Below are 27822 nucleotides of genomic sequence, written 5' to 3' on the forward strand. Positions count from 1 at the left end.
AGGATTTATTACCTGGGATAGAGGTGGGTGTGATTTAAACGTCGGCTTTGGTTCAATCAAAATGAGCGCTGGTGGGATTACTTTGTTAATGTGGTTAATTTGAGTAAGTGTAAACACGTTCTTTTAAGTTCTGGTGTGCAACACACAAGCAGACAGAGACCATCTGAGCAGGTGGGTATTGGTCTGTTTCTAAATTAATTCTACTGTGATTCATTTCAAGTATGAACACAGTACAAACCAAAGGCATCTGAACGAACCTAATACAGTACTTTCCAACACTGCTTTGACTCCTTTATCTATTTTACCACCACTTCTTGCTGTGTTTCCAATTGGTATAACACCATGTATACACAACCCGATGTACATTGCATTAAACCTTGTCTGTGATTAGGTTTTTGTGCATGTCAGCCAAAGTAAGTGGTTCACGGTCATCTTAAAGAAGAAAGAACACTGTAAAATAGTCAGTAAAGAGGCCTGGCTTGTGAGACTTAAGCTAAAAATGTAGCCATAGACATGATTTATTTTCAAAAGTATTCACATTAGTGTTAATGATGGTGCCAAGTATGCCAGATAAGGATTACATAGGTTAAGATTTCCTGTCCATTTTACCCTAATCTCACAGTAATGTTGGGCTTTATATGCCTGGGCAAAATTAGGGATATTTCCAGATTCCAGCAAACATGAAAGAACACTGCTATATTTAGATAGCAGACCAGTTGGCATTTTTTAATATGAAACAGAAACTGAAATGCTGAAATAGGCACACACAAACTCTAAAGTGCTTCCTGTTTGTAGATAAGAGTGCTATTATAAGATTTCTCAAGAGTCTTATAATACTTTTTACATAAAAGGTCCTGCTTTTATAGTAAGGGAGAAAAGTGATCCTATGAGCTTAGGAACATGTTGCAGGTTTCAGAGATTCAAAAGTATAATTGCCAGTAATGGCTTATTAGAAATTAATTTCTTTTCTTTCACATTAGGCTGCTGAAGGCAGGAACTGGGATGATTACATTCTTGTCTCACAGGATGGAGAGCTCCAGCCAAATGAAAGCGAGGAGCATGGAGGTCCAGCTGTCAACCCCACCTTTAAGAATGGCCAGCCTTTCAACAAGGCAGAATTTCAGGATCCTCTTATGGGCGCCACCTCTGGCTCATCCAGTCCTGATGAGGGCAGTACTAACAGCAAGGACTCTGATTTTACCATCGTCAACCCTACTGACATTTGAAAGATGCAGTTCAGTCAGCCTGTCCTGTCTTTGACATTTGAAACCTTTGTGGTGGATAAGCCACTCGGCTGGACTTTTGCACATATGAACTCGGGCTGATTGCCCCAAGAACCCATACCCCATAAATCCCATTCCATAACCTTTTCCTTTGACCCTCTTCATGTTTCCTGTAGACCTATATCCCAGATCTTACCTGGATTCTATACAGCTGTATTCTCCAACCCACAGCCTATATCAGCACCCATGATCTAGCTCTTTGGTTGCTCTGTACTGTAATTTACCTTAAAACACATTTGCACCCTAAAATTAGGATCTTAAATTTCTCTTGGTGATTCTTAAAACGATGACATATTCTGCACACTGAACTTACTATATTAATAACCCACTCATGGACATGCCATACATGCAGTGTGGATCTTACTACTGCTGTACTCTAGTAAGGCCATTATGCTTTTCCCTGACTCTCTGTAAACTGACTAATAGTTAAAGGCAGTTACTTAAATGAACTATATCTCTTTAACCTGACAGAAAAGGGGGCCCATAATCATCAAAATTAACTGCATCAGTTACCTCTAGCTCTCTCCAGCATTGATTGTTTATTATCCAGTGCCTGAATACAAGTCCATTGATGTATAAATCAGGTTCATCTGTTTATTTCCCTAAGTTTTTAACCCATAGATTTGCAATTTATGGTTTTGTTAAATTGTGTTTTTTTTTTTTTCTTTTTTTTTTTTTCTTTTTTTTTTTTTTAAATCAGTGATATGTAAAAACTCTATGTTCTACTAGTTTATGTTCCTGGTGTCCTTTATCTGATTACTCTATTTTCCCATGGTAGCTGTGTATGGCATTGCACACAAGGGATGTCCTAATATTGAGATGATATTAACTCCAGAAAAATAAAAAAAGGCATTAATTCTCTTGCCAAAATCTCCTGTAATGTGCAGTAAAGTTATCAGTATTCACTGTTGTAGCCTTTGTGTAAAGGACTTGAAAATGTTTTGTTATTTTGTAAAGATATGAGGCAACTATTAGGAACACCAGGAAAATCCCTGATGCCAGGACTTGCACAATGTCTAGACCCAACATAATTTTACTCTGGAACTAAAGATCTTGGTTATGATTCTTCAAAACAGATTCTTAAAAACAGAGCTGAAATCACACTAACCAATCTCTCTACTAGGTAGGATCCTTTGATGGAAACTGGGCCCTCATTTTGTGGATTTATTATTCACGAGGGAAGAAGGCTGGTAATCTAAACAAATATTTTGCTTGGAAAATTAGAGTTGATACTGTGGAATCACCATCCACACAAGCCTCATTGTCTTTATCAAATCTATAACTTGCCACTTTTCCTCAAATAGTTTCACAGTGATGAGATATTGAATTTAGACAATGTAGAAATCTAGACGCCTGAGAATTCCTGCATAGTATTTCAATCACATTTGCAAAGGGAGATGTTTACAGGCTGTGAACACAGAGCCAAATTGTAAGGCCCACCAGGTAAAGTCTCCATTTTACTACCAGATTTTGGCAGTATATCACTGTTAGTTCAAATTTGAACTACAGGGTGGGGTTGGCTTTCATTTCTTATGTATTTTTGGTGAACTAGGTAGGTAGAAGATACAATCCAATAACATTTATGGGTTTTTTTATTTATCCACCAAAAACAATTGGAATTTTGTCAACACTGGTTTAAATTTGGTTTCAAGTTTGCTCACATGGCATTATTCACTCAAGTAATCCTTAGACTATGGCTGCCAAATTTGGCCTGCCAGAAAGTCACCTAATTTCTATACTACATACAACTTAGTTAGTTTCAGAAAGCTTTTTTCCCCAATTTAAATTATATTCAAAACTTGTTTCTTGGTTTATTCTGGCCCACCATTTTGCTGGTACACATAAACAGGTATGGTACAAAGCAGCCCAGCTGGAGTTTTTAACCATCTGCAGGCCTGAAAATAGGCCAGCACAATTATATAGCCAACAGTATCCTGTGACCATCGATGAAGTACTAGTGGATGTCCAACACAAACTGTGCAGCAACAGATGAGCTTCTGTCTGTAAAGGAGCACTGCATCATATTTTACCTTACATTTACAGCTTTAAAACAATTGTGATGGTTCACTGACCTGTAATAGGGATAACAGAGCCCCTGTCACTTCTATTCTGGGTTCAGCACTGCAGATGCTGCACTATGTAAAATAGGTAACCACTGATTTCAGTACAGGGCTGTAAAACTGAACTAGAATAGAGGAGCTCCAGGAGCAGAATACCTACGTCTTACATATAGTTCCTTTAACTTAACCTGTAATGTGGACCACAAACATGAAATTTAAAGGAGTTGACAGTGAGCAAGCAGTGTTTTAAAACTCATACAGCTTTGCTGTGCATGATCATTTGTGTCGGCACAACACACACTAGCCCACAAACACCACCACCGCTGAGAATAAACCAACAAAATAATACCTGCTCAGGGTGAACGCGGTTATACTGAGCAGATGGACCACACTCTGTAAACGCAGAAGTACACGTATATGGTAGATGACACTAATAAATTGGACAATGAGTGTAGAAACAGCGACGTTTTAATGTAAAGGGAGATACCTAGCTCCACAGGGAAGTGTGTTTTTTTTTTCTCCCCCAATTAGTGCTGAACGGAGGCGTGGCGTTTCTGAGTTTGCCTTGTCTTGGCACCAGTTCAGGTTTAGATGGACAAGTTCAGCTGAAACGGGAAGGGTTTTGGGCAGATATTAATTTATTGTGATATTTTAGAGGTTTTAGACATGGTAAGTTTAATGAAGATCCTCTGGTCTAAAGTACAATTCTTTTCCTCGGTGACTTTATTACCTTTACTTAGAATTTTAAAGTTAAAATAGGCCCCTTAGAATAATTATCTTTGGAATAGGACTGACAAGCTGCTTTTAACGGTGTCAGTTTTTTGGCTATTTGGTAATTTTTTGATGTGCTCAGTTGTATCTTGATGTAGCTACGTGGGTCGTGTCGCCGTTTAGTTCGTTCGTTTCAACTAGAGTTGGTTGAATGTGAGGCTAAGCTAGCTAGCATACCACTCTCGAAGAAGATGGTTGTACCACCGTCGAGTGGGTTAGTGAAAAAAAACATGGCTCCTTTTTTCCTTACACGGTGTTCGCTCAAATGATTTTCTTTCACCAGAGTTTAGAGTTGACATGTCTACAGTAGTCACATATCCGTGAATATTTTGACTAATTTTAAAACTTCTTTATATGGAAAAAAGGGTTTAATTTATAGTTCTGAGAGCGGAGTTAGCTTCACGGCTAACGAGCGCCCCTGTGCTCCTGAGGAAACGATAACGCACTAACCTCGAATTACTCTTTAAAAATACAATTTTAAAGCAAATTGTAATTCATGCAATGCAAGCTTTGAAATGGTGTCTTGTGTAAGTCAAGTTTCAATGGTTTGGTGCTCACAGAGCCACAATTACAAATATATTTGCAGCATTAAGGATATTTTCTTTTTATCGCTAACGGTCATTGACTCTGGTCACCCTGGAAGGGGTCGCTAGATTTCAAATCAATTTTAAAAATCTTGTTTTATTACTGTTTCATCCAGTGATTTACTAAAATATTTCACGAGTAAATTTGAACAGAACATGCTGAATGTATCTAATAATGTACACTGGTCGGCAATAATATTAAAACTGCCTCATTTCTAAATTTATTGTCCAAATTTGATCTCGTCCATTTTTTATTTAGGTAGCACAGTTCTGCATTTACAGACTAGACTGTTTGTTGCTCAGCATAATGTTTGTTCCCTTCACTCCTCCACTTTTCAATGGCGTGACAAATCAGACACGGTACTGGATGATTCTCGGCGCTGCAGTGACACTGGTGTGGTGGTGTGTGTTGTGCCGGAAAGACTGGATCAAATCCAATAGTTCAGAAGGGGTTTAAAACACACCAGTGTCACAGTTGGACATAGCGAAGTCCACCTACCAGAAATATTCAGCCACCATAACGATGTCAGGGTCATTGCAGTGCTGAGAATGATCCACATATAAAAATAAATAAATAAACACCTGCACTGGTGGTTCTGTTAAGGACATGATCATACAATAATAGAGAGAAAGTTGGAAGAAGCTAAGGTTATATGCAAAGAAGTAGGTGAAATAGTATGTAGAGCTGATAAATAGGACAAGGATGTAGCTTTTAATGTTATGGCTGGCTTGTGTATAGTATAAAACTGTTTTCCCCTTTGTTGAAGAAGTGGTAGTTACTTAATGTTATTGAATATCAAATCTATTAACTTCAAAATACATTTTCTGTTCTTCAACTGAATGACTTTTGAAAAAGTCAATAATGTTATAAGTTTTACTGTCTATAATGTGTTTTTGATTGGTTTGTGGACCTTTTTGGACAACCCAGGACACCCAGAAACAACTCCATGGATTTCAAACATCAGCTCTAAAGCTGTCTAATGGTTACGTTTTACCCGAGGGAAAACTGACCCCCAATACACTGTTTGTGGGGGGCATTGACATGAAGGTGAGCCCAGTCCTGCAGAAATGAAATACACAGAAATTAAACAGATGTTAATGCTGAGCCTGTGTCCCTCTCATCAGGTGGAAGAGGATGAGATCCGAGACTTCTTTGCTCAGTATGGTGCTGTGAAGGAGGTGAAAATAATCACCTACCGTGGTGGCATCTGTAAAGGGTGTGTGTGTGGAGAGTTAGAGGTCAAGCAGAGCCACTTAGACTTTGCACATCATCATAATTATGGTTATCAGAAGTTCTGTAGTCATTAAAATATGTCATTGCTAATGGGTTTCTTTGTATTGATTTCGTTTTTGTATAGGTATGGTTTTGTTTACTTCAGCGAGGATGTTGATATCCAGACTATTGTTGAAGTAAGTTCACTTTTAACAAAAAATATAGTGTATTTTCTTCATGGTGCGATGAGTTATGAATCTATAAAATGAGTGGTAATGCAGGTACTTATTTGGGTCAGGTATTCCTTATCTTGTCCTCACAGCCCTAATGTGTGGCTGCATGTGTGTGTCTATCTGTCACAGCAACAGATCACTTTCAAAGGGAAGAAACTGAAACTGGGCCCTGCCATCATGAAGGAGCGCACGTCTCGTGAGTCTGTTTTGTTGGTTTGTTTCCCCCCTTCCCTCTTGTTTTAGTAGGCTTGTATGCTAAACAATAGTGTAACAATGCCAACATATTCACTAATAGTTTTGACCTCAATTGCATGTGGTATTAAAGGAAAACATTTTCATGCAAACAGAATTTACTCTTGTAATTTTGTTGGTATTTCTAAAAGTGTCTGATGTTAAATCTGAAATTTAATTTAAATTTTCTTTCTATTTCTATTCTTCCATGCATATATTCCTGGATTCTTCTTTATATCCTTATTATGTGAAGGAGCAGATTCGAGGGCAGTGTGGGTTGGATGCATAGCTAAAAACTATACTTGAATGTTTGAGATCACTCATGCTTGTCTCCATTATGTATTAAAATAGCACAAACTTAATATTTGTACCATAGATTTACAGCTTTTAAACTGTTGTGATGTTCTCTGAACTGTAATAGTGAGAATAGAGCCTGTCGTTGCTACTCTGGGCTTCCTGTCCTCCTTCAACTGTTGAAGAAGTGTAGGAATATATGTGCATTTGTGTGTTCATTTGGCATGTTCATGTATTGACAGTTCTTTCTCTCATTAGTGTCGTTTCATAATCCAGGTTCTGTCCAGTCCCCACTGCTTGGTCCATCTCAGTGGATAAGTCCCTCTCCCTACATGGTCTGTTCCTGTTGCCCTCCTGGTCTGGCACCACCTTCACCTGTGCTTGGTGGAGGTGGTCAGTATCTACAGGTAAAAATACAGTTATGCTGTTCCTACTACATTGACAACATAGGGTTTTTCCCCCATCCTGGTTAAGGTATTTAATATTATAATATTTTCAGTGTGCTATAATGCATTTGTTAATTTTTATCTACATATTTTATAATATTTAAAACATTTTAAAAGATGTATACACTATGAATATTGTAAGAACAATGTTTTAATTAAATCTGTAAAATGACTGTATTCTGTTTAGTAAGATGCATTGACATATCTCATATTCATATTATATTAGAATGCAACTAAAAGTTTAGTGAATAGTGCTGGGTGATATGGCCAATAATGTTATCAGGGTAAGTTTTTCTATATTGATTGAACTTGATATTTATCACAATATTAACATTTTGTCACACTGTGCCAAAGGACTTCCTTCTAAAAATGTAAGCTGAATATACCAAATATGTGTTACTATACAATATTTAAGTTTGTGTGATTTGCGTGCACACACATTACTCAAATTCACAAAGATTTGACTGGAACAATAACACATACCTACCACTAAAATGTAATGATATCCAGGTCTTGTGTCATGAAACATTCTTAGGGCATTACCACCTGAAGTGTTTACATAAGCAGAAAGAGTAAATATATAGATTAAGAAGAGTTTAATATAATAAATTACTAAATAAATAAAAACTCCCTAGTGTTAAACTGTAAACATATTACACTTAAACCATTAGGAGTCTTGGAGCAATACTTGTAACTGTGGGAAAACCTAGAACGCTTATCCAGTTCAGGGTCACTGTGGGTCTGGAGCCTACACAGAATCACTGAGTGCAAGGCGAGAACAGTTCACCACTTGGCAGTGTTTATTGAAGAGAAGCAGCCTGACATATTGCTTCAGATCTAATACAAAACCCGTGACCAGAGAAAATAATTTTGTGTGAGGAAAAACATGTCAGGCAATGAACTGTGATTTCGCGGATGGGAGAACTTTTCCTGTGAGAGAAAAAAACACTTTGAGTGAAGATAAACCCACTTTGTGCGAGTTAAAATTGTGCCATGCAAACTCTGCTCTTGCATTCTCCCTGTGAACGAGGGAAGGATTCTGCGCTGGTTTGCTGACAAGGGGTCTCCATTCCAGACAAAATACACCCCAAACCCCCAGAGGGAACAGGAGACTATAACTTATTTAATACATACTCACAAGCACTTGAATTAAACTCATTATAGTCTTGTTTACATTCTCACATTCTTGCCATCTCATGCGTTCATTTGCCGTAATAGCATGTGTATAGGCGTCTGATAGTGTACGGCTCGCACAAAACAAATCAATGTTGTTTTATCTCCCAGCACTAAGCCTCTATACATTATGAAGTCTTAAAGAAAAAAAAATATATAAAGTAATTTGCATTCAGTGTATATAGCAGTGTATAGTCTAAATAGGCATTTACTACGGTTGACACTAGGCCCAGCGATGTCTTCTCTTTTCACTCCTAGCCATATTCTTACTCCGGCTTTCCAGGAGTAATGATTCCTCAGGTGCCTATGAACTATACACAGTCATCCTATGCATACCCGGTATGTATTGACACCTTCAATTCACCACCAGGTGGCCAGCATTTATTTTTGTCTTGTTATAAATACATGTATATTTTTCACATGTAGTTCTTTGACATCACATAAATGGGAAGGAATTTAATTTGTGTGTCTTTTTTTTACTAGTATACCATTTCACCCCAATGGTGTGATCAGCGGGCAAGGCTTGTCAGTCAGGTCAGTCTTTTGCCTCATTTATTCTGCATCTTATTTTAGGCATTGAAAGAAATATGTTCAGTGATGATATGTTGCAGTGAGGTGTTTTTAAATCCTTGTACATTTTTGGTGCAACTGAAAACCAATGCATAGCTAGATGTATAGTGGCCTCTGGTTCATATGTTGCAACCTGCTATAGAGTTTCCTTTTTTAAGTTTTGTATTCACTTGTTTTTAAGGAAGTACATAGACTGTTAATCCCGTCAAATTTCCTACCTTGTCATTCATTCATCACAAGTTCAGCAAGTAAAGCTAGATTTGGCTGCCAAATCCTGTGCAACCATTAGATGGCAGTGCTGCGTTAAATTAAACATTAAATTGAATTGTTTTGTTTGTTAGTCCTGTAAGTTTTGTACTGTTATTGTTCAGTGCTAAAAGGTGTAGAATAAGCAGTTTAACAATTGGTTTATCCACTGCTTTGATATTTATTTGAATGTGTGTTTCAGAATTATGTGGATTGTGGGGTGCAAACTTTGCTGACTCTTCTGTAGACATTGACTATTTCAGGTGTGATCTGTCTTATTGGTAAGAATCCTCTTTTACCTTTTCTGATAACTACTACTAAGGAGAGTTGATATTTTCAGCTGAATTTTCTCCAGTTATCCATCTCAGCATGAGAGGTGGAAACATATTAGTTATATATGTTTAACATATTAGAGTGCATATAAACTTAGGGTGTACTCACACTTGGCCTGGTTGCCTTGTACCATGCCGCTATGTTTGTTTACAGTGAATGTCACATCATTGACATCATATTCAATTACATGCCTGGGCACAGTGACTTCACACTACAGGAATACTTTGCGGGCACGATACTGCAATATCACATTACTCAAACAAACTGGACTTTTAGGTCTAACATGCATGGGCAACGTACATATTACCTAGTGTTAGTACACCTTTATTTTGTTCTTTACCTGGTATATTATAATACCTAAAAAAAAATTGTGGGTTTTATCACAGAAATCCTTTTCTGTGGGTTGGTCTAGTCTAATACTTCACAGTATTATCAGTACTGGGCTCATACAGGGGGCACAAATACTGAACATGAAGGAAAATTTAGCAATATTTTAAAACATGTATTTTTTCAGTTATTTAAAAAAAGATAAGGTCCATTATTTTATTACTGCTGCTCTTTTCAGTGAGAAATTTTGATTTGTTAATCTTACATAGGGTTACTCAGTAGGTATTTTGACATGGAATTTTTCAACATGGTGTTGAAAATAGACTGTATATTTTCACTGTATTTAGTTTTCGAAAATGTGCACTATTTCTACTTTCATGTCATTTATCAACATGTGCCTTGTCAGAAGTTGGTGTTATGGCATATATATATATATTTAATAGAAATTCAAAACTTCACTGTTGGTCTGTTGACTTATAGATTTAGGACATGGCACAGACGAGCTATTGCTCTTTTGAAATGAGAAGTTAATGCCCTATCATACACAGTTAACGTGCTTGTGTTTTGAATTTTGTGGATGTCATTTTTCTTAATGTTCACACAATGTTCTGAAAAGAATGTTTTTTTCCAAAAATGTTCTTGGTGACATTTATTATAGTTTCTTTATGCAAAAACAAATGTGCTGGACAAAATGACCAAAAACAAAACTATTTTAATTGTTTAAAGTCAGTATATTAAATATGTTTGAGCTTGTTTGGGTTTATATTTCTATGCATCTCGTATTTAATGTTACACTTACATGATAACAGTGGTCTTGGAGAACCTACATGCTAGAGAAACAAATTTCTAATTTTTCTCATGGATTTCACCCGTTTTTGAAATTATTTTCATAATTTTAATATAATTTGAGATTTAAATGTTTAAGATTGCTTTGCTTTCCAGTTGTCTCATGTTGTATTTTGGTGTCAGGGTGAAAACGGAAGATGACAACTTCAAGGAAATGGCAGAAAACCTGAAACATTTGTGAGAAACATTCTCAGGATTCTACCTCTGTTGTGCTTTCAGTGTGCGTGTGTGTTTTCAGATTCTTAAAGAGCCTGTGCTCTGTGACGAGTCAGTTTGACAGCAGGTCAACCAAAATCATGGTCATGTGGTCAAACTTCATACTGTAGGCTGCACAGAGCATAAGGGTGCACATGCCCTTTTCTTGAATACCCTTCACGTCACCTTCTTTTGTCAGTTTATTTGTATTGTATATTTCTCTTTTTCATACCAAACCTTTAAAAAGACACTTTTAAGAACACATGTGTATTTATATTTTAGGTTAACAGATTTATGTTGGCTTTGTTTTGGTGCACCTCTGTCGCTCTCCACTTTGTTGATTTTGAGGGGAGATGACTGTTCTCAGGGCTGCTGTAAATTGTTCGGCAAATTCAGTTCAGGTTTAATCAACTTTTGTTTAAATATGCATTAAGGCTAGCAGGGGTCTGTCGAATTACTTCTTATCTCAGATTTAAATAATTCTGGATTTATGTAATTTTTTTAATACATGTATTTACCTATTTCATTTGTTGCAGGAGCTGCTTGGTGTGACCAAGTGCTCAAATCCCTATGTGATTTTGTTTAGCTTTATTTGGCTTTGTTAATCTGGTTATTAGATTTCATTCATTCAAATAACACTAAGGTTTGTGCAGTTATAAGAACAAGGGGGAAAGAAAACAATCACTGCATTAATTCAGACAATCAAATATGTTTTAAACTCTGCCCTGTAACAGTAAAACAGCTCATGGCCTTGGGGTTTGTGATGTTTTAATTAATGGAGTAATGATGTACTAACGCCTATTCACGTTCTGTCACTTTTTGTGGTAAAGTTTAACATGGTGGTGGTTTTCTTGTTTAATTATTTTATTTTTTTAAATACTCAGTTCTTTTTGTATCGCCCTCTCCATCCTCATCTTTACTATAGTTTTTGCACGGAGTTAAAGTTATTGTTATGGAAAAAAAAACTGTTTATATTGGCACTTGTTTGAAGGTTCATGTTTGAACTTTGAAAGGTTTATCAGTTTTTGCATAGTGTTTTCATTCGCATCTGATTTTCTCAATCAAATTTCTCGCAGATTTAAACACAAATTATTATGTATCAGTGAACATTATTTGCCAAATTGGTCAAATATATTATATTTTTTGTTTTGTCTTGAGCATCTCCCCTGATAAATGGGAACAGCAGTTTCTGCTATAATTGACAGCACTTGGTGATCACTGTCCTTCAGGTTCAGATGTAAACTAGTTTAATGTGTTGTAAGGTTTGGTGTCTTGTTTAAAATTAATAAAGTAAATTAAAGATTTCTCTGGTTTGCCTCATTACATTTTGTAGTGATTCTGAAGTAGTTTATGGCTTTGTTTGTATCCCATATTTTTCTACTGTACACCAGCAATCTTCAAACCTTCACAAGGACATGGTAGCGTAGTAGTAGTTTTATTTTTGCAATGTGTTACATAATTCAATTTGTGTTTTTGGTATTGCTCCAATCTTCATCTTAAATGGGGACTCCATCGAATTTTGTGAACTTTTGCAGTTGTTTTTTATGATTTGGTGTGTGTGGCTGTAATTTCAGGTTATATGTTGTTAAGGTTTTGTGTCCTTTTCAGTGTCTGACCTCTCACAGACTATTGAATTATGCATTTGTCTCGCCTGTGGCACATGAAATATAAATTTAATACTGCCCCCCCACACACACACACACAGGCATTTGTGTATGTAGACTCCCTCAGATATCAACAGAACCCACTAACCTTACACGCCCACACAGGCACAGCCCCCAAACAGTTTCAGGTTTATGTGTTAACAGCAAGAAAATACAGAGAATTTTTAGGCTCATAATGGAAACTTAATAAACTCAAGCTTACACAGTTAAATGCAAAATGTACCCAGAATCTGGTCCATCAGCCGTAAAAAGTTTTTACATTACATTTAGGAAGCTTATATGCCTTCTCTAACAGACATACTTCTGGTTACTGAAACAATGTTCTACGGTTTGTGTGGAGCCTTCTTGAGGACAATTTTTTTCAAATGTTTTGCATATAAATAGTTTTATCATATACATGACCAGTAAAGTGTTGCTTTTAAAGCTTAACACACTGAATATATTTCTTCAATATATTTTGTCTTGTGATATACATTAAAATTATGTACCCATTCATTATGTCATGTCAGTTTTTCCTGACTGTCTAACAAAAACTGCGCTGCTTGATCATTTGTTGCTGTATTTATCTGTCTGAGCTGTCTCCACATGCTGCTGTTGGTGTAAATGCAGGAGAAAGCATGTTGGCAGCGCTGGAGTCGGCTGCCTTCACTGTTACGCACAGAGAGGAGGGGGCTTGATTACACACTCCCACTTTATCGCTGGGCAGAAAAGACGACACGCAGAATAGAGTGAGAGTTCTCTTTCTTCCAGTCTACACTGACAGAAGAGGATAGCAACACAGCAAAAACGTAGAAGAAAGTAGGAGGTGGAGTATTGACAGGGAGAGACGTGAAGAGTTGCTTACATCTAAAGCAACTACTAAACCGGTACTGCAGAGCACAAGGTATGTTTATCATTTTAATGTCTGCAGACTCCTTGTATTTGCTTTTTAGATTCACTTGTGGAGCTTTGATTCCACTTTTTATTTTTGCAGTTTGCAGCATGGACCAAACTTTAGTTCTGTAATAAACAAAACAAAAAGGTTATGTTAATCTATTAATATATTAGAGTAGCTGTCTATCATACATCCTCAAATAACTCTTTCCACATTCTGATTCTGGTTGTTTCTCTTTTACTAGGGATCTTTGTGATGCTCTCACCTGTTTGCATTCTGGGTATAATTGTGGTTTAGCAGGTCCTCATGTAGTGCTGATTGCTGGAGTGGACAAAACTTTAAACGAGTTAATCTTTAAACAGTACAATACAAGCAGTAAATGGTACAAAAGCTATATCTCTAAACTGTTTAGGCTCCCGATGTCTTGAAAGATTGCAGCTCTGTATTAGGGTGTGACCAAAAACTTTGATATTGTTTTTCTAAATATATATATTATATCTCTGAAACTTTAGAAGCAGAGGGTTTGCAAGATTTTATTCTAGTTAAATCCGGACCATTTCAGTTTGCCTTGAAATGTTCACTCTCTAAAGGATAGCTGTTTTACGCACATGGGAAATATAGGGAAAAATCATTATATATTTTTCATCATTTTGAATAGAGTAATGCAGCAACTAGTCAAAGTCAAAACCAAGTGAAAGATAATAATTTTGTAAGCAAGGAAAAATGTTCTGCTTAACAGAAAATCACAAAGAAGTCACAACATTTAATTAAATCAAACCTATCAGGTTTTTAACATTTGTTTAACAGTAGTGAGTCGTGCTGTAACTTTTCCATTCCTTGTAATCTTTAAACCAGTGGTCCACCTAACATAAGCATTTCTCAGAGTTGTCACTGACCATGTTACGTCTGGGAGACACTAAGATTCACACAAGCGAATACACAAAGGCACCATGGCTGCCTCTTTGCACATTTTTTAAAAATAGATCTAACATCATTTGTTTACAAAATTTGGCCTGATATGCCCATCAAAGAAGAAGAAGAAATTTAATGGAGAAAAAAACAGGTAATTTCTGATTTCTTGTTAAGTGCTTGTTAGACCGCTTTCATCTTTGAGAGATTGGAGAAAATCAGACTGCACTCTTGTTCAAATCTCAGAAAATTAAAGGGTTTTTGTTCAGTGTTCCACTGGAAGACGTCCTCTTATTGGTATGGCTCTGAATGGATGCAAAGCTGTAAATGTGTAAATTAAACAAAGAAGCTGGTGGTCTTCCCAAAGCATGGACTGAACATCCCACATCACAGACCTCAACATCAATGAATGTTTGGTATTACAACAATTGCAACTTTTAAGACTGAATCTTGTAGGTGCTGAAAAATCTGTAACTTACCTGGAAAGTAAATGGATGGTATGGTGGTCTCTGACTTTTGCACAGTACTGGAACATGCACCACTGTATTGTATGTGGCTTTGTTTCAGAAGGTGAGGGTTCACAGTAATGACAGATGGTGTGCTACCTGTAGTAAGTTTTTCTGAGGTGTGAGTGGGTGCTCATGCATTAGAGGCAGATGAGAGTGACAGAATGCAGTCTGGTTGATGGAGCGACAGGCTTCAAAGAAGGATGCGGAAGAGAGTGATTGAGACGATTGTTGATAAATGTGAGGAATGTTTGCTTTTGTTGCTACACATTTCTTTTAAGTATAATTCTGCTTATAAAGACACACTTCCCTTAGTGGGAATGTGTTGGGTAAATCTGAATTTGAGTGTGTGTAGATGATGATTTTTTTTTTTTTTTTTTTTTTGCCTGATATAAATGAATTATTATAAATGCACTATTTATGTTGTAGTGCCTAAAGTAGAATGCAGCATTAGTCTATTAGAAATGTTCAGTACAATTTATTTTTAAGGGCGGCACAGGTAGGGACCTGGCGGTTGTGGGTTCAAGTCCCACTCCGGGTGACTGTCTGCGAGGAGTTTGGTGTGTTCTCCCCGTGTCCACGTGGTTTTCCTTTGGGTGCTCTGGTTTTCTCCCTTGGTCCATAAACACACATTAGTAGGTTGATTGGCGACTCAAAAGTGTCCAGAGGTGTGAATGTTACACTTCTAGGGTGTGTTCCTGCCTTGCACCCAGTGATTCTGGGTAGGCTCCGGACCCTCCATGACCCTGAACAGAATAAGCGGTTACAGACAATGAATGAATTAATTTAGTTTTAGTTTGTTCTTAGAAATATAACATTTTTAAGAATGAAAAATAAAGCATTTGTTTAAAAAAAAAAAAACTAAATTCATTCGTTCATTCGTTGTCTGAAACCACTTTTAGTTCAGGGTCACAATGGCTCCACAATGGCTTTAGAATCACTGGGCGCAAGCAGTAACACAACCTGGAAGTTGTGCCAGTCTTTCGCAGGGTGACACAGGCTGACATCCGTTCAGATAATTCCTTTACACAGCCTTGGAATATACCCTAGTTTTTGCTTATAGACTTAGTATAGTTTGTCTAATTTTGATTAGTTAATAGTTGATTGGTTAATACCAAAATCACTGAACAGTAAAATCATGTGCCGATTGCACTTGGATCACAAGCTCTTGACACATTGCCCTTCTTTATCAACACACTTATATTTAGCTCTATGTATTCCTTCCCTCACCACCCCACCCTACCTTGTCAGAGTGTTTCTAACTCACCCAAAATTGTAATCTGCTTGTGTGCATGTGGATGTGACAGATTTGGATATGTGAAGGTAGGTATGTGCTTGAGAGGGTGTCCCTGTAATTTTTGTCTCTGTCCAGTCAGTTATTAACTTTCTGTTAAATAAAGGACTTCATTCATTCATTCTCTGTAACCGCTTATCCAATTCAGGGTCACGGTGTGGCCAGAGCCTACCTGGAATCATTGGGCACAAGGCAGGAATGCACCCTGGAGGGGGCGCCAGTCCTTCACAGGACAACCCAGACATACACACAGACACATGGACACATTTGAGTCGCCAATCCACCTGCAACATGTGTTTTAGGACTGGGGGAGGAAACCCACGCGGACACGGGGAGAACACACCAACTCCTCACAGACACCCGGAGCGGGAATCGAACTCCAGGTCCCGGGAGCTGTGTGACTGCGACACTACCTGCTGCGCCACCGTGCCGCCCTTAAATAAAGGACTTGTCATGTTTAATGAATGTGATTTAACCATATTGGTCAAAAGACGACTAAAATTAAGGACAGTTTAGTATGTATATAAAAATGACAGAGCATACAACATACATTTAGGCACCATTTTTAAGGGTGAATAGAATGTTTCAAATAAATGATGAATATTAAGACACTTTATTTTCATTAGTGGTAGTACCTTACACTTACCTTGCCTTTGTCGTTTCTCGCCATTATAAAGCTTAGACATTTTCCTTAACACATTCCTGTTTAGCGGATTTGTGCGTTTTGTCTGTAATTTTTCTGTTGGAACCCCTCTTAAGTGCTGTTTAAGGTCACCAGAAACAAACATTCATAGAAGCTCCCAATTTGTGCTGAGGTGTAAGTGTTTGTCCAGACACTTGCAATCATACCCAAGTGATGCCACAGCTATGTTAGGCAATCCAAGAGAACACAATTTGCCTTATTCTATGGTTGAATAGGATGATCTTCCCACTCACTCAGTATGAGGCTAGCTAGTGCCAGCATCTGTTAGCTAACAGACCTGGGCATAAGAGTTAATGGCTATAATTGGCAGTTACTAATCTGGGATTAAAATTGGGTCTAATAAACAAACTAAAACAAAATTCAAAAGATACGTTCAAATATTTGATCTATTCATCCTAGTTATTTTTGGACAGTATGTATTTTCTTTAAGCCAAAATAGCCCTTTTGAACATTACTGTCCAAATATTGCTGGTTGCTGAAATTTCTTTGTCACTATGCTTGTCCAGCTTTTGTAGCAATAGTCCTGGTTATCTCTGAAACATTAAACTAGCCCTTGATCTGGGTTTAATATCTGTTGCCAGGCCAATTAGTGCCAGTTACAATGTGACCGACAGTTTAGCAGAAAGGGCAGAGCAGAACAGAGTGGTTGACTTATAGCATTAATTTCTTTCCTTCTGGCGATTTTATATATGGATGCATATTCTGTCAGTATTCAAAAGGCTAATTGCATCATGAAATAATTTTTATATTTTGGGTGAAAAGATTTTTGCAAGCAGGATTGTTTTTTGCAGCTGTATTGTCCCTTCATAGGAACCTATGGCCCTTACTTATGAAGACACCTCTTGGCAATTATTTACTGTCAGAGGCCGACACTGTAGACCTCAGGGATCACAAAAATTCCTGCTGATGAATTTCTTCATCTACAGCCATGTGGAAAAACAAAGTAAACCCTATTTGAGTCCTATGGTTTTACAAATAAGGACGTCAAAAAACAGAATCATCTGATATCTAGCAGTTAAACCTCAGATGAACAACAACACAGCAGATTCTAAGGGGTTGTAATATATTTTATTAAAAAGAAGCCAAAATGAAGTTTGCGCGTCTATTTAGGTTAATTTCGGGTTCTCCAGTTTCTTCCCACAGTCCAGAAATATGGAATACAGAACTGGATACCCAAAAAAAAGTCCTGGTGTGTGTAAATAAGTGTCTGTTAGTATGTATTCCCAGATATGGAGTGACACACTATCCAAGATTAACGCCCTGGTTTTCATTGCAGTCCTTCAGGAGGATAGTCGTTTGTAGTTGAGAGTACGCTATACTTATAGTGGCATTTTTCTGCCACTTCTCACCAGTGTGTGTTGATTGAGTGTTGAATGGAATGGCATTCTGTGCATTGTTGATTGTAAAGCATAATTGGGTGTCTACAAAGGCACTATAGAAGTGTATAAATAAATTAGTAATTGTAGACATTTAAGGACTGGTTATTATATTGTATCCTTATACGTAAAAGTCCATAGAATTTAAAATGGTTTTACTTCATAACACATGTCTATTTAAACAAAACAAAATCAGTAACATTTCAAGCATAGGTTGGGGAGCCAGATTAAAATGCTAGGTTTGGTGTTACCCAAATGACACTGGGAACTGGCTGTAATTGCTTTCTGATGATTACCCCAGACGTTTTAAATTACAGCAAAAAAGAAAATGACATGGCACAGCACTGATTGCTCACACTCACACTTACGGACACTTTTGAGTTGCCAATCCACCTACCAGTGTGTGTTTTTGAACTGTGGGAGGAAACTGGAGCACCTGGAGAAAACCCACACTGACACAGGGAGAACACACCAAACTCCTCACAGACAGTCACCCGGAGCGGGAATTGAAATCTGTGTGACTGCGACACTACCTGCTGCACCCCCGTGCTGCCCACAACTACATATCCTGTAATTATAATTAGGGAACATAAACATACCTTATTCTATTATGATTGTAGATTTTCAAATTATTGGTTCATAAGCCCCATTTCATCTCCAAGTCTTATGATGTATTATTTTACATAGTTCTATAATGAAAGTTTACAAATTTTCAGCTCTTTTTTTTTCATGGAGAAGGGAATGTAATGTACCTTCAGGGAACACAACCTGGCTCCAAAACCACCGTTATACCCTTTTAAAGGTCCATTTACACTAAAGTTTGTACCTTTAGTGACAAGTTTGTAGAATGCAGGGTTACTTCTAAAATGTACGCACCACTGATTACTTGTTGCAAAATGTAATGTGTAAAGTAATCTTAATGTATACTATATTGTAATTATGCTGTCATTCATATATGTGATGATATAAAACTTGTAACCATGGAGACTGTAAACAATTTATACAGTTATTGATAGACTTTTTTTTTTTTTTTTTTTTTTTTTGGATTTTAGCAATCTATGCAATAATTTCAAACATAAAGATGACAAACTCATCAACCCAACGTGAGCAGCATGAGGATGTGTATTTATGACCAGAGAAACAGTTTAAAAAATCAAGGCATACAAGGTGAAATTTTAGTGATTGGACAGGACAAAGGAAATGTCTTGGTCATTGACTGTAAACACACTGAGACGTAATGCCTGGGAAATATGTACTTGCTTCTGAATTCAGTCCTTTGAGCTCAGCACATCCCAAATGCAAAACTATACACTAATGCCAATGTAACCATCTGGTTGCACCCACAGGCAACACTTTTTTATGGTCCTATAGAATGTTTGGAAATGTAAAAATATAGATGCATTATATTAACACTTCTAGGAAAGACAGTTAAATGTAGAAATGTCTGTGTAACAAGCTTCAAGTTGGCTTGCCAAAGCACATCACAAAGTGTTGTAGTGCTATAATACAAGGTGTCGTTATTACATTTTTGGGTATTTGAGTATAGCCTGAATATTCAAGATGTAGTGAAATGTGTATGGATCTGTGTAAGGCTCAACAATATGGAGGGAAATATCCAAGTGATTTTTCTGACCAATACTATAACTAATATATATATTTTTTGTCAGTTAATGAGCTTTGTATAGTCAATATATATTCTTCCAATTCATGTAGACTATAAATAAAATATTCTACACATTTTTTTAATTAAAAAAATATGAAATTGTTTATTTTTAGCTGAATGGGGATGAAAGGAGTAAGCAGTTAGCATGAAATACTGTTTATATCTTTTTAGTTGTACGTTATAAAACCCAATTTCCAGAAACAGGTGGGACATTTCTGTAAAATGCAATGCAAACAAGAATGTCACCGTCACACCTGCCACACACACCCTTTAACCCTTATTTAACTGATGAAATGCAGAATAATTTCCAGTGATTTCATCAACCAAGAACTTGAACACACTCCTAAAACATAAGAGTAAAAAATAAATAAAAATATTTAAATTAAATTTACCTTTGCATTTCAGTTATTGAATTTTATAAAATGCCCAGGTATGTACTCTGGGTGAGTAATTTTGATAGCTAGATTAAGGCTGTATCTTGAAGATGAGAATCAGCAGGTTTCTATGAGAATAATAATAATAAAAAAAAAACTAAGGATGCTGGATATGTGCTGAGTGTGAAATTAAATAGGGTGTTGGTGTTTAAACAATCATACTTTATTGGCTCTAGCATGAAACATCAAGAAATTGCAAAACCAGTTGGTTTGGCTTGTATGGACATATAAAGGGCTAAAGTAAAGAACAGCAGATTTACATCAATTAATGTTATCAATATGCAATTTTAGTTATTAGCTTTTGGCCATGGTCTGCAATCGTGGTTCCAAAGCCACTGTCTATAGCTTGAAAAATCATGGTCAATCACAGTGTGAAAATCAATGTGGTCGATTAAAGAAACGACTGAATGCAGGATTAGACTGAATGCAGTCAGATGTATTTGCTGGCTCTAGCTTGGAAACGACAACTTGAAAATCAACAGGTTTTCAAGATGGAATATCCGTATATGTTTAAATATATCACAGTTAATTCTATTTATATTCTAAATATATGGATATCCTTGGGCTGGGAGAATGAAAAAAATGATAGCAAGGTTAAGATGACAGGTGCTGTCAGTAGCTATGAAATGCTTTATGCATTTGTCTAAAACTTATATTGGTGCATTTCTTTGAGGGGATAAAGGGAAGCCAAGTTAATCTTAAAATAAGCTAATCTTAACACTGCTGTGAACCTCTTCTTTCATGAAGTTGACCTCTCTATTTTCATTTTGATCTGATTTGCTAACAGAAATCCCATAGCCCTTTCTTGGTCAAGTGTGTCTGCTTTGTGTTTCACCTGTTCTGCCTCATCAAAGCCTTTGCAGAGGGGAAAAAAAGCTATTGTTGTGCTGGACTCTGATAGTCCAGCAGTGGCACCACTGTCACCTTGTGTTAGGATGATGTTTGCCATGGCCTTGCGCTGGAGATGTAACAGTCATTAGAATTAGCCACACGCTAATTCACCAGCCTCACGCTCAATTCCACTCCATAATTGGATCTGGCCTCACTGATCAAATATGATTTCCTCTGTCACTGTTATCTGATAGCTAATGCTGGGATTGTGTGCGTGTGTGTGTGTGCTGATAGAGGAAAAGTGTAGCTGCAGGTGAAGTGAGGCTTGTGTTGGGAGTGGGGGGGCGAGATTAAGTTCCAGAAAATCTGCTTAGCCATATTATGCATGTGCACATGAGAGCAAATGTCTGAACTCATTTGGCTGTGCTCATGCCCTTCTACTCTGCATATTTATGTTCAGTTTCAATTTGAATGTCAATCAAACTTAGTTAGCATGACAATTAGTAATTGTACTGCCAAGACAATCAGGTAAATCAATGAATAAATGAATATCTTGAACAAATTATACATATTCATTCATCCATATCTATCTATCTCGCTCCTCTTCCTGTTTCTGTGTGTCTGTTCAGGTGTGTAGAAATGGGCTGTAGGCTGCCTAAGCCCCGTGGTTCTGATGAAGCTCCAGGGAAGATCTACTCAACCCTCAGGAAAGCCCAGGTGGAGACACAGACTGGAGTGGGCTACACATACCATTACCTGGACTTTCTGCTGGGAAAAGAAGGTACAAGCAAGTTTTCTGACTTTAATTGATGAATATTTGTGATGCACAGTGTATCAACTGATGATTGTTTGAGATCTAGGTTTTTGCATTTTCTTCCAAAAATTAACTCCTGATTGTGGCCCATATTATAAATAATATTTATTTAATAATAGATTACGTATTACTAGTATTTTCCTATCATGTCCTTGTCATACTCTGGACGCTTGGAGCACTGTCAGGTTCTAAATATGAAAAGCAATAATTACAGTCCTTGCAAACAATGTGATTGACAGTGAGCCAGTAATGCACCATAGCAAATGACTTGGCAATGTCATGGCAATGACAAATGAAATGAAATGAGGAAGACTCTGACATGGTCTAATAAACCATTACCACAAGCTTCAAAGGCCAAACACATTCACCTGGAGCACATATAATGCATAACAAATTCTTTATTTTGTGGTCTTTAAAAACCCTCCAGTGAAGAACTGGTTTGACTTTAACACCATGTCCACATTGTTTATTGTAGATGCTCAAAATCATATCATTTGAATTCAGTAGTCAATGCCAAGACCATCATTTCATTTTCACATTGAAATAGCTGTGTTCCAAAGTTTCAAATGGACAAATTCATATAGCAAGGGTTTCTGAGATCATAAAGTTGATGAGCTGCAAAATGTTGGTTGAAGATGGAGGCGGTGCCTGAAGCAGAGGCAGGCAAATCTGAGCAGTTCTTGTCTCTGTGTAGTTGTGAACAAGCTATCAACTGTTTAATTATTTGTTATACCCATTATATTTGCTCAAAACAAAAAAAAGTTAAGTTAATTAATAGTGGAACAAGCCCATTATTTAGTTCATGATTGTCATCACAATAGGATAAACCAAATTTAAATATATCATGTTCAGTAGGCAGGATTTTTAAGAGAACACAATTGGCCTCAGTCTCTGTCCCCTCCACTAAAATCGAGGAAGGATGTACATACACACTGTTCATCTGTATGACACACAGTAGTACTGTGTACACAAACATAGTATAACGAGTGTCACTCGTAGACTCATTCTCACCCACACACATATATAATGTGTGTGTGTGTGTATATATATATGTGCTCTCAGTCTCAACAGCACCTTGATGTAGCTTTCAGAAAGGCAAGCTGAAGGGTGTCAAAGAAGTATCTGAGGTTAGTCTCAATGTGAAGGGTTGAGAGAGGAGTAGGAGTGTGTGAGAGAGAGGGATACAATCGAATGCATGTGTATTCCCTGAGGGCTTATGTTTCTAAATATATTAACACGGCTTTATTTGATGCAGAATTTTGTCTTGAAAGAGTCAGTAAGTGGCTCGTAGTGAATTCAAAGTAAAAGAGGAAAAAAGCACGGAATATCTGGCACAGAGAGGGAAAACAGACTGTTGTTTAATATCTTAATATTGTCTGTTTTTTGTGCATGTGAGGGAGTGAGTGTGAGAGAATATACTGTAATCAGATTACAGAAGACATTACAGTATGGATGGTACAATACTTGTATACACACATTTGGCTGCATGTGGTGTTGTGGCATGATGAGTTTAGGTTTATATTGATTAAAAGTTTGTTTCCCTTTTCTGCAGGAAACCTCTACATATCTGGGAAGGCTTTAGACTATGTTAGAACTTGTTTTGATAGATTTAATATTGTTCATTCACATAAACAAATCAACCATATCATTATGACCACCTCCTTGATTCTACAGTCCATGGGTTGCTCTGTTTAGATTGTTTGCCCGCTTTCACCCTGTTCTTCAATGGTCAGGACCACCACAGACCTGGTATGATTTGGTGGAGGACCATTCTCCGCGCTGCAGTCACATAGACGTGGTGGTGTTGTGTTAGTGTGTGTTGTGCTGGTGCAAATGGTTTAGACAAAGCATTGCTACTGGAGTTTTCAAAGCCTTCAGTGTCACTGTTTGACTGAGAATAGTCCACCAGCCAAAAACATCCAGCTAACAGTGCCTTGTGTCCACTGATGAAGGATTAGAGGACAACCAAAACAAACCATGTATCAACAGATGAGCTACTGTCTGTGACATAGAGGGGACACAGAGCTGTGTCTGAGCCACTCACACCATCCTTATTGACCAGAATTTTTAATCATACCATTAACCAAATTATGATCAACTATATCATACGGAGGTCGTGACTATTGCAGAACAGCATGTAAGGGAGCAAACAGTCTGTAATTGTAAAACTGCTTAAAAGTTTTTCTGTATTGTCAGTGGAGCTGAGAGAATGGGAAGTGAGTGTAGAAACAAGGTGGTTATAATGTTATTGTTGATCAGTGTTATAGCCCACTAACAAATACATGGCATTGAGAATTATGACCATCAACTAATGGCGGAACAGTTATAATTTAAGGATAGATAACTCGAATAAACGCTTCTTAAGAATAACCTTTGTAATTGCTTGTTTTCTCCCTATGTTCCCTGCTAAAAATAAAAGACTGAAGAAAATTACCCAAAGGACAGTCAGTCTACCAAGATCTAGCTCTAGTGCTTTGTTGGGCTGAACACATTGGTTCTTGAACTTTTTTATCTCAACCTAACTCATCAATCAAGAATGGGTTTCTGCCACATTTGACATAGAAGTCAGTCATTCTGTAGCACTGGGATGTTTTGTGGGCTCTCAGGCTGAATGTCAGGGCAAACCACCTCATAGAAAGAATTATGGTGTGGTTTATTTTAAACTCTTCACTGCTGAGTTTGGAAGAGTAGAGGCAACTATATTTCACTGGCAAAAGAGAGCAAGACTGTTTCTTTCAAGTGCTTATCAGCATCAGACAGGCAGGTCATTTATATGTAAAACTCACTGATTCCTCTAAAGCCTTAACAGTTTGACGGCAAGATGTATGAAATAACTGCTGTGACTGTGCATAAATGTCTGAAGGTTACTGTTTGGTTTGGACAGTTGGTGACCATGAAGAAATAAGTATGTGAACATGTGTTTTTAGAGCACCACTGAAAGAGAAGGGGTGAGGTGAGAGGCAAAAATGGAGATAAAGCAAATGAAAAAGTGGCGAGAAAGGAACAAACAGGCAGCCATCCTTAAAGGATTATCTGATGGCTGAGATGGAGTGTGTTCATTCCTGAGCCACAGGATTTGTGTGTGTGTGTTAGTGAAAGAGGGAGAGAGAGGATATCACTACCTGTCGTCTGAGTGACATTGAGCCGGATTCTCGGTCAAAATCTCACTTTAATTTAATTTTGTCTCCATCAATAATATAATTCCACTCAGTGCCAGGGTATTACACACTAATGAAAAATAGATTAAGTGCTTGCTTACAAACACACCACAAACATACAGGTATAAGAAACCCAAATCTCCCATTTGCGAATCATAAACACACACTTTAATATTTATGTCCTATCAATATTTAGAAGATGGAGGCCATGGTGTTCTAGGATCCAAGATAATTCCTATTTTCTGTGATAGGTAGAATTTTTAGTGGACTCTGGCAAGTTTATGAATGGCAGTTGGTCAGACTGAAGTTTTATAAAGACAGACATAGAATGATATTTCATAAAAAGTAAAGACAATAGTTTTGTGAAATTTTACTGGATAGCAGGTTAAAAAATTGCCTTTTTTTAACGATCAAGCAGTAGTTGACCATCTATTGTCAATAGTTGATCAGTAATGCATTTGATCTTGAAATTTTGCTTTTGTACTAAATGTTTGCGTCTAATGTAGCAGGGTAATTTGCGTTTACTACAGCTGGTACGGTACCACATTTTCTTTTCTAATATATTATTTTCTGTTTTAAAGCTTTAAAATGCTTTTGATTCCAGTGATTCGCAAAGAACCAGGCTCCAACTCATCCACAGACTTATTCCACCTTTTATTGTAAATGAACTGTGCCAACATGTAGTTTGTTCCCTTTTTGCTGCAATAAAGAGGACATTATGAGGGGAATTAAATCACCTTTTCAGTGCATTAGCACATGCATAATTGGGGAAACCGGAGTGCTTACCAACCCATCAACAGTGCCATATCACCTCCTCATCAGTTTTTTGTGGGCTGCCTAATTTAAGTCAGAAAATATGGGATAAAATGTGCCATTCGGATTTTGTGCTGCTTCTTAACGTAGAGTGCAGAAAATTGTCCTAGCCCCTGGACTCAGAATCGCCTATTTACAAGGCTACATAGGGTTAAATGGAGCAAAGAATAATAAGTCCAAAGAAATATTATTATTGATTAAATTTGGCAAGAAAGAGTACAAAAACAAAATGTCTATAAACAAGAACTCCTCACTCATGGGCTATTGCCCTGAACTGAGCATAGGTCTGTGCAATTTGGACAAAAATGTTATCACAATCAACTTTTATATTTTTCTTGATAAAAATCGCAATATACATTTTTTAACATTTTTTCCACAGCAGATCATTTTAATGTTTTTAATGTTTATGCTTTTCTTGTCATTTTTAAAAATATTTATCAGAATACATACATGCACAGTAAGCCAGTTACCCAGAGCCACATCATTCTGTGTGATTCTGAATTAGTGATCGACCGATAGTGCTTTTTTGATGGCCGATGCCGATTTTTAGACAGCAGTAGTGGCCAATGGCCGATATGTAAAGCTGATATTCCCATTCCTCAGGCAGTGAATAAACTAGAGGCATTTTCATGATTTATTTTTACAGAAAACCCTTCAAATTTGTAAAAGAAACCATTTAGAGGTCCTGAAATAATATATATGAAGTGGCCAAAAGCTTATGAAAATCACAAATAAATGTAGGCCCTTGTCTTTTTTTTTTTTAAATGTTAGTGACTATAAACTGAAGAGTTCATGAGTCCCATTGCTTTTTTCTTTTTACAATTGTGTCTCCAGGGGTCTACTTTCATCAGGTAAAATCTGGAGTTGATACCTCCTATTGATTTGAAGTTATTGCAGCTGGAGCAGACAGTGGACAGATGGCCTCTCCAAGTGTCTCTTTAGACCCCAAGCTCTCCATAAGGAAAATATTATTTTACTGCAAAAATACAGTGTATATACCTTGTCTAGACCTAATGTCAACATCTTAGTTTCTTTCTTTGAGAAACTAGTCTCCTGTCCCTCACCAAGTGGCCATTTACCCCTCACCAAACAGTAAAAACCTTTAGTTATGGTGTGTTTTATTCTGATGTACTGATGTGTTTTTTACTGATGTTTACATTTGTTTCTCACTGAGTACAGTGTTCCTTTAAATGACTGACGTGTTAAAAGGTGAGAGCTGCACTCTGATTGGCTGTAGAGCAAGGCAAAAAGTACTGTTTTGAAGGTGACTATATAAGGTAAGCGCTGCTATGCCAACTTTGTGTGTGAGCTGCTTGTGGGCTCTTCAGGCTTCGAGAAGCAGCAGTTTTGTCATTGATGAGGAAGAAACCTGAAGTTTGGAATATCTTATTCTTTCGGCTTTAATTCATTTGTCCTACATTTTAGCGTATAATGATCCTGAGAGTCTGCCCGTTCGATTCGTGTATTATATGTATAATTTCCTGGCAAGTTATTTTTCGACCAAAATTACTTATTTATTGAGTGGGATTATATATAAAATGATTAAATCAATAAAAAGCAGTGACTTGATGCTTTAATTTGATATATTGACTGTCGACTTTGGACCTGTAGTACTTGAGATATACTGGTGAATATAACAATGAGTGAATTTTTTTAGGCACCAGTGATCAATGAGTGAAATAAGAGGCTAAATAATGCTGGGTATCTAGGTTACAACTATCAAATAACTGTGTGTTCATATATTGTCCCCTTAAAACCACACTACTGTGCAGAGGTGATTATGCCCCTTCAATCCACCACATGGGAGCAACTTGGATGACATAAACAGAGAGGACAACAGAGTAACTTATACCCAAAAAAAAACTTTGAATTTAGTGATGTTGACATTAAGCATAAAGAAGTCAAATATAAACACTGACAAAAAAAGAAAATCAAAGTTTCAGCAAACAGAGGTAATACCATCAGTGTGTTTCAACAC

At 37.1% G+C, this 27822-nt stretch overlaps 3 protein-coding genes across 13 annotated transcripts in view; all 3 read left to right on the forward strand.

Annotated features, from left to right (window-relative positions):
* The window catches only part of tbc1d5 (TBC1 domain family, member 5), a 32664-nt gene extending 30507 nt beyond the window's left edge, over positions 1-2157 (forward strand). For all 8 annotated transcript variants that reach the window (XM_066674514.1, XM_066674513.1, XM_066674517.1 and 5 more), the window contains one exon: positions 981-2157. In XM_066674514.1, coding sequence (XP_066530611.1) covers positions 981-1226 — 246 coding nt within the window. In that variant the 3' untranslated portion in view covers positions 1227-2157. The remainder of the gene's footprint in view (positions 1-980) is intronic.
* Positions 2158-3809: 1652 nt separating this feature from the next.
* Positions 3810-12099, forward strand: dazl (deleted in azoospermia-like). 4 transcript variants are annotated; one of them, XM_066674436.1, is made up of 10 exons: positions 3810-4012; positions 5627-5746; positions 5824-5915; positions 6057-6108; positions 6274-6340; positions 6928-7076; positions 8547-8627; positions 8772-8822; positions 9307-9385; positions 10734-12099. In XM_066674436.1, exons 1-9 carry the CDS (start codon positions 4010-4012, stop codon positions 9349-9351), a joined length of 660 nt encoding a protein of 219 aa, XP_066530533.1. In that variant the 5' UTR covers positions 3810-4009; the 3' UTR covers positions 9352-9385; positions 10734-12099. The 4 variants fall into 4 exon arrangements, with proteins under 4 accessions (XP_066530533.1, XP_066530536.1, XP_066530535.1 ...); XM_066674439.1 differs by lacking the exon at positions 3810-4012 and adding an exon at positions 4209-4328; XM_066674438.1 differs by lacking the exon at positions 3810-4012 and adding an exon at positions 4407-4641 and having other exon boundaries at positions 6946-7076.
* A 1181-nt stretch (positions 12100-13280) lies between these two features.
* Positions 13281-27822, forward strand: part of rftn1a (raftlin, lipid raft linker 1a) — a 32247-nt gene continuing 17705 nt past the window's right edge. The window contains exons 1-2 of the mRNA XM_066673579.1: positions 13281-13352; positions 21689-21840. Coding sequence (XP_066529676.1) covers positions 21699-21840 — 142 coding nt within the window. The 5' untranslated portion in view covers positions 13281-13352; positions 21689-21698. The remainder of the gene's footprint in view (positions 13353-21688; positions 21841-27822) is intronic.

Source organism: Hoplias malabaricus, chromosome 6, assembly GCF_029633855.1.
Source record: "Hoplias malabaricus isolate fHopMal1 chromosome 6, fHopMal1.hap1, whole genome shotgun sequence".
In the NCBI taxonomy this organism is placed as follows: domain Eukaryota; kingdom Metazoa; phylum Chordata; class Actinopteri; order Characiformes; family Erythrinidae; genus Hoplias; species Hoplias malabaricus.

Excerpts from the sequence above, each read along its gene's own strand:
- dazl (XM_066674435.1), top strand. Across the intron at positions 8,628-8,771 it reads AGTCATCCTATGCATACCCG|TATACCATTTCACCCCAATG; the intron begins GTATGTATTGAC and ends TTTTTTTACTAG. Across the intron at positions 8,823-9,306 it reads GGGCAAGGCTTGTCAGTCAG|AATTATGTGGATTGTGGGGT; the intron begins GTCAGTCTTTTG and ends TGTGTGTTTCAG.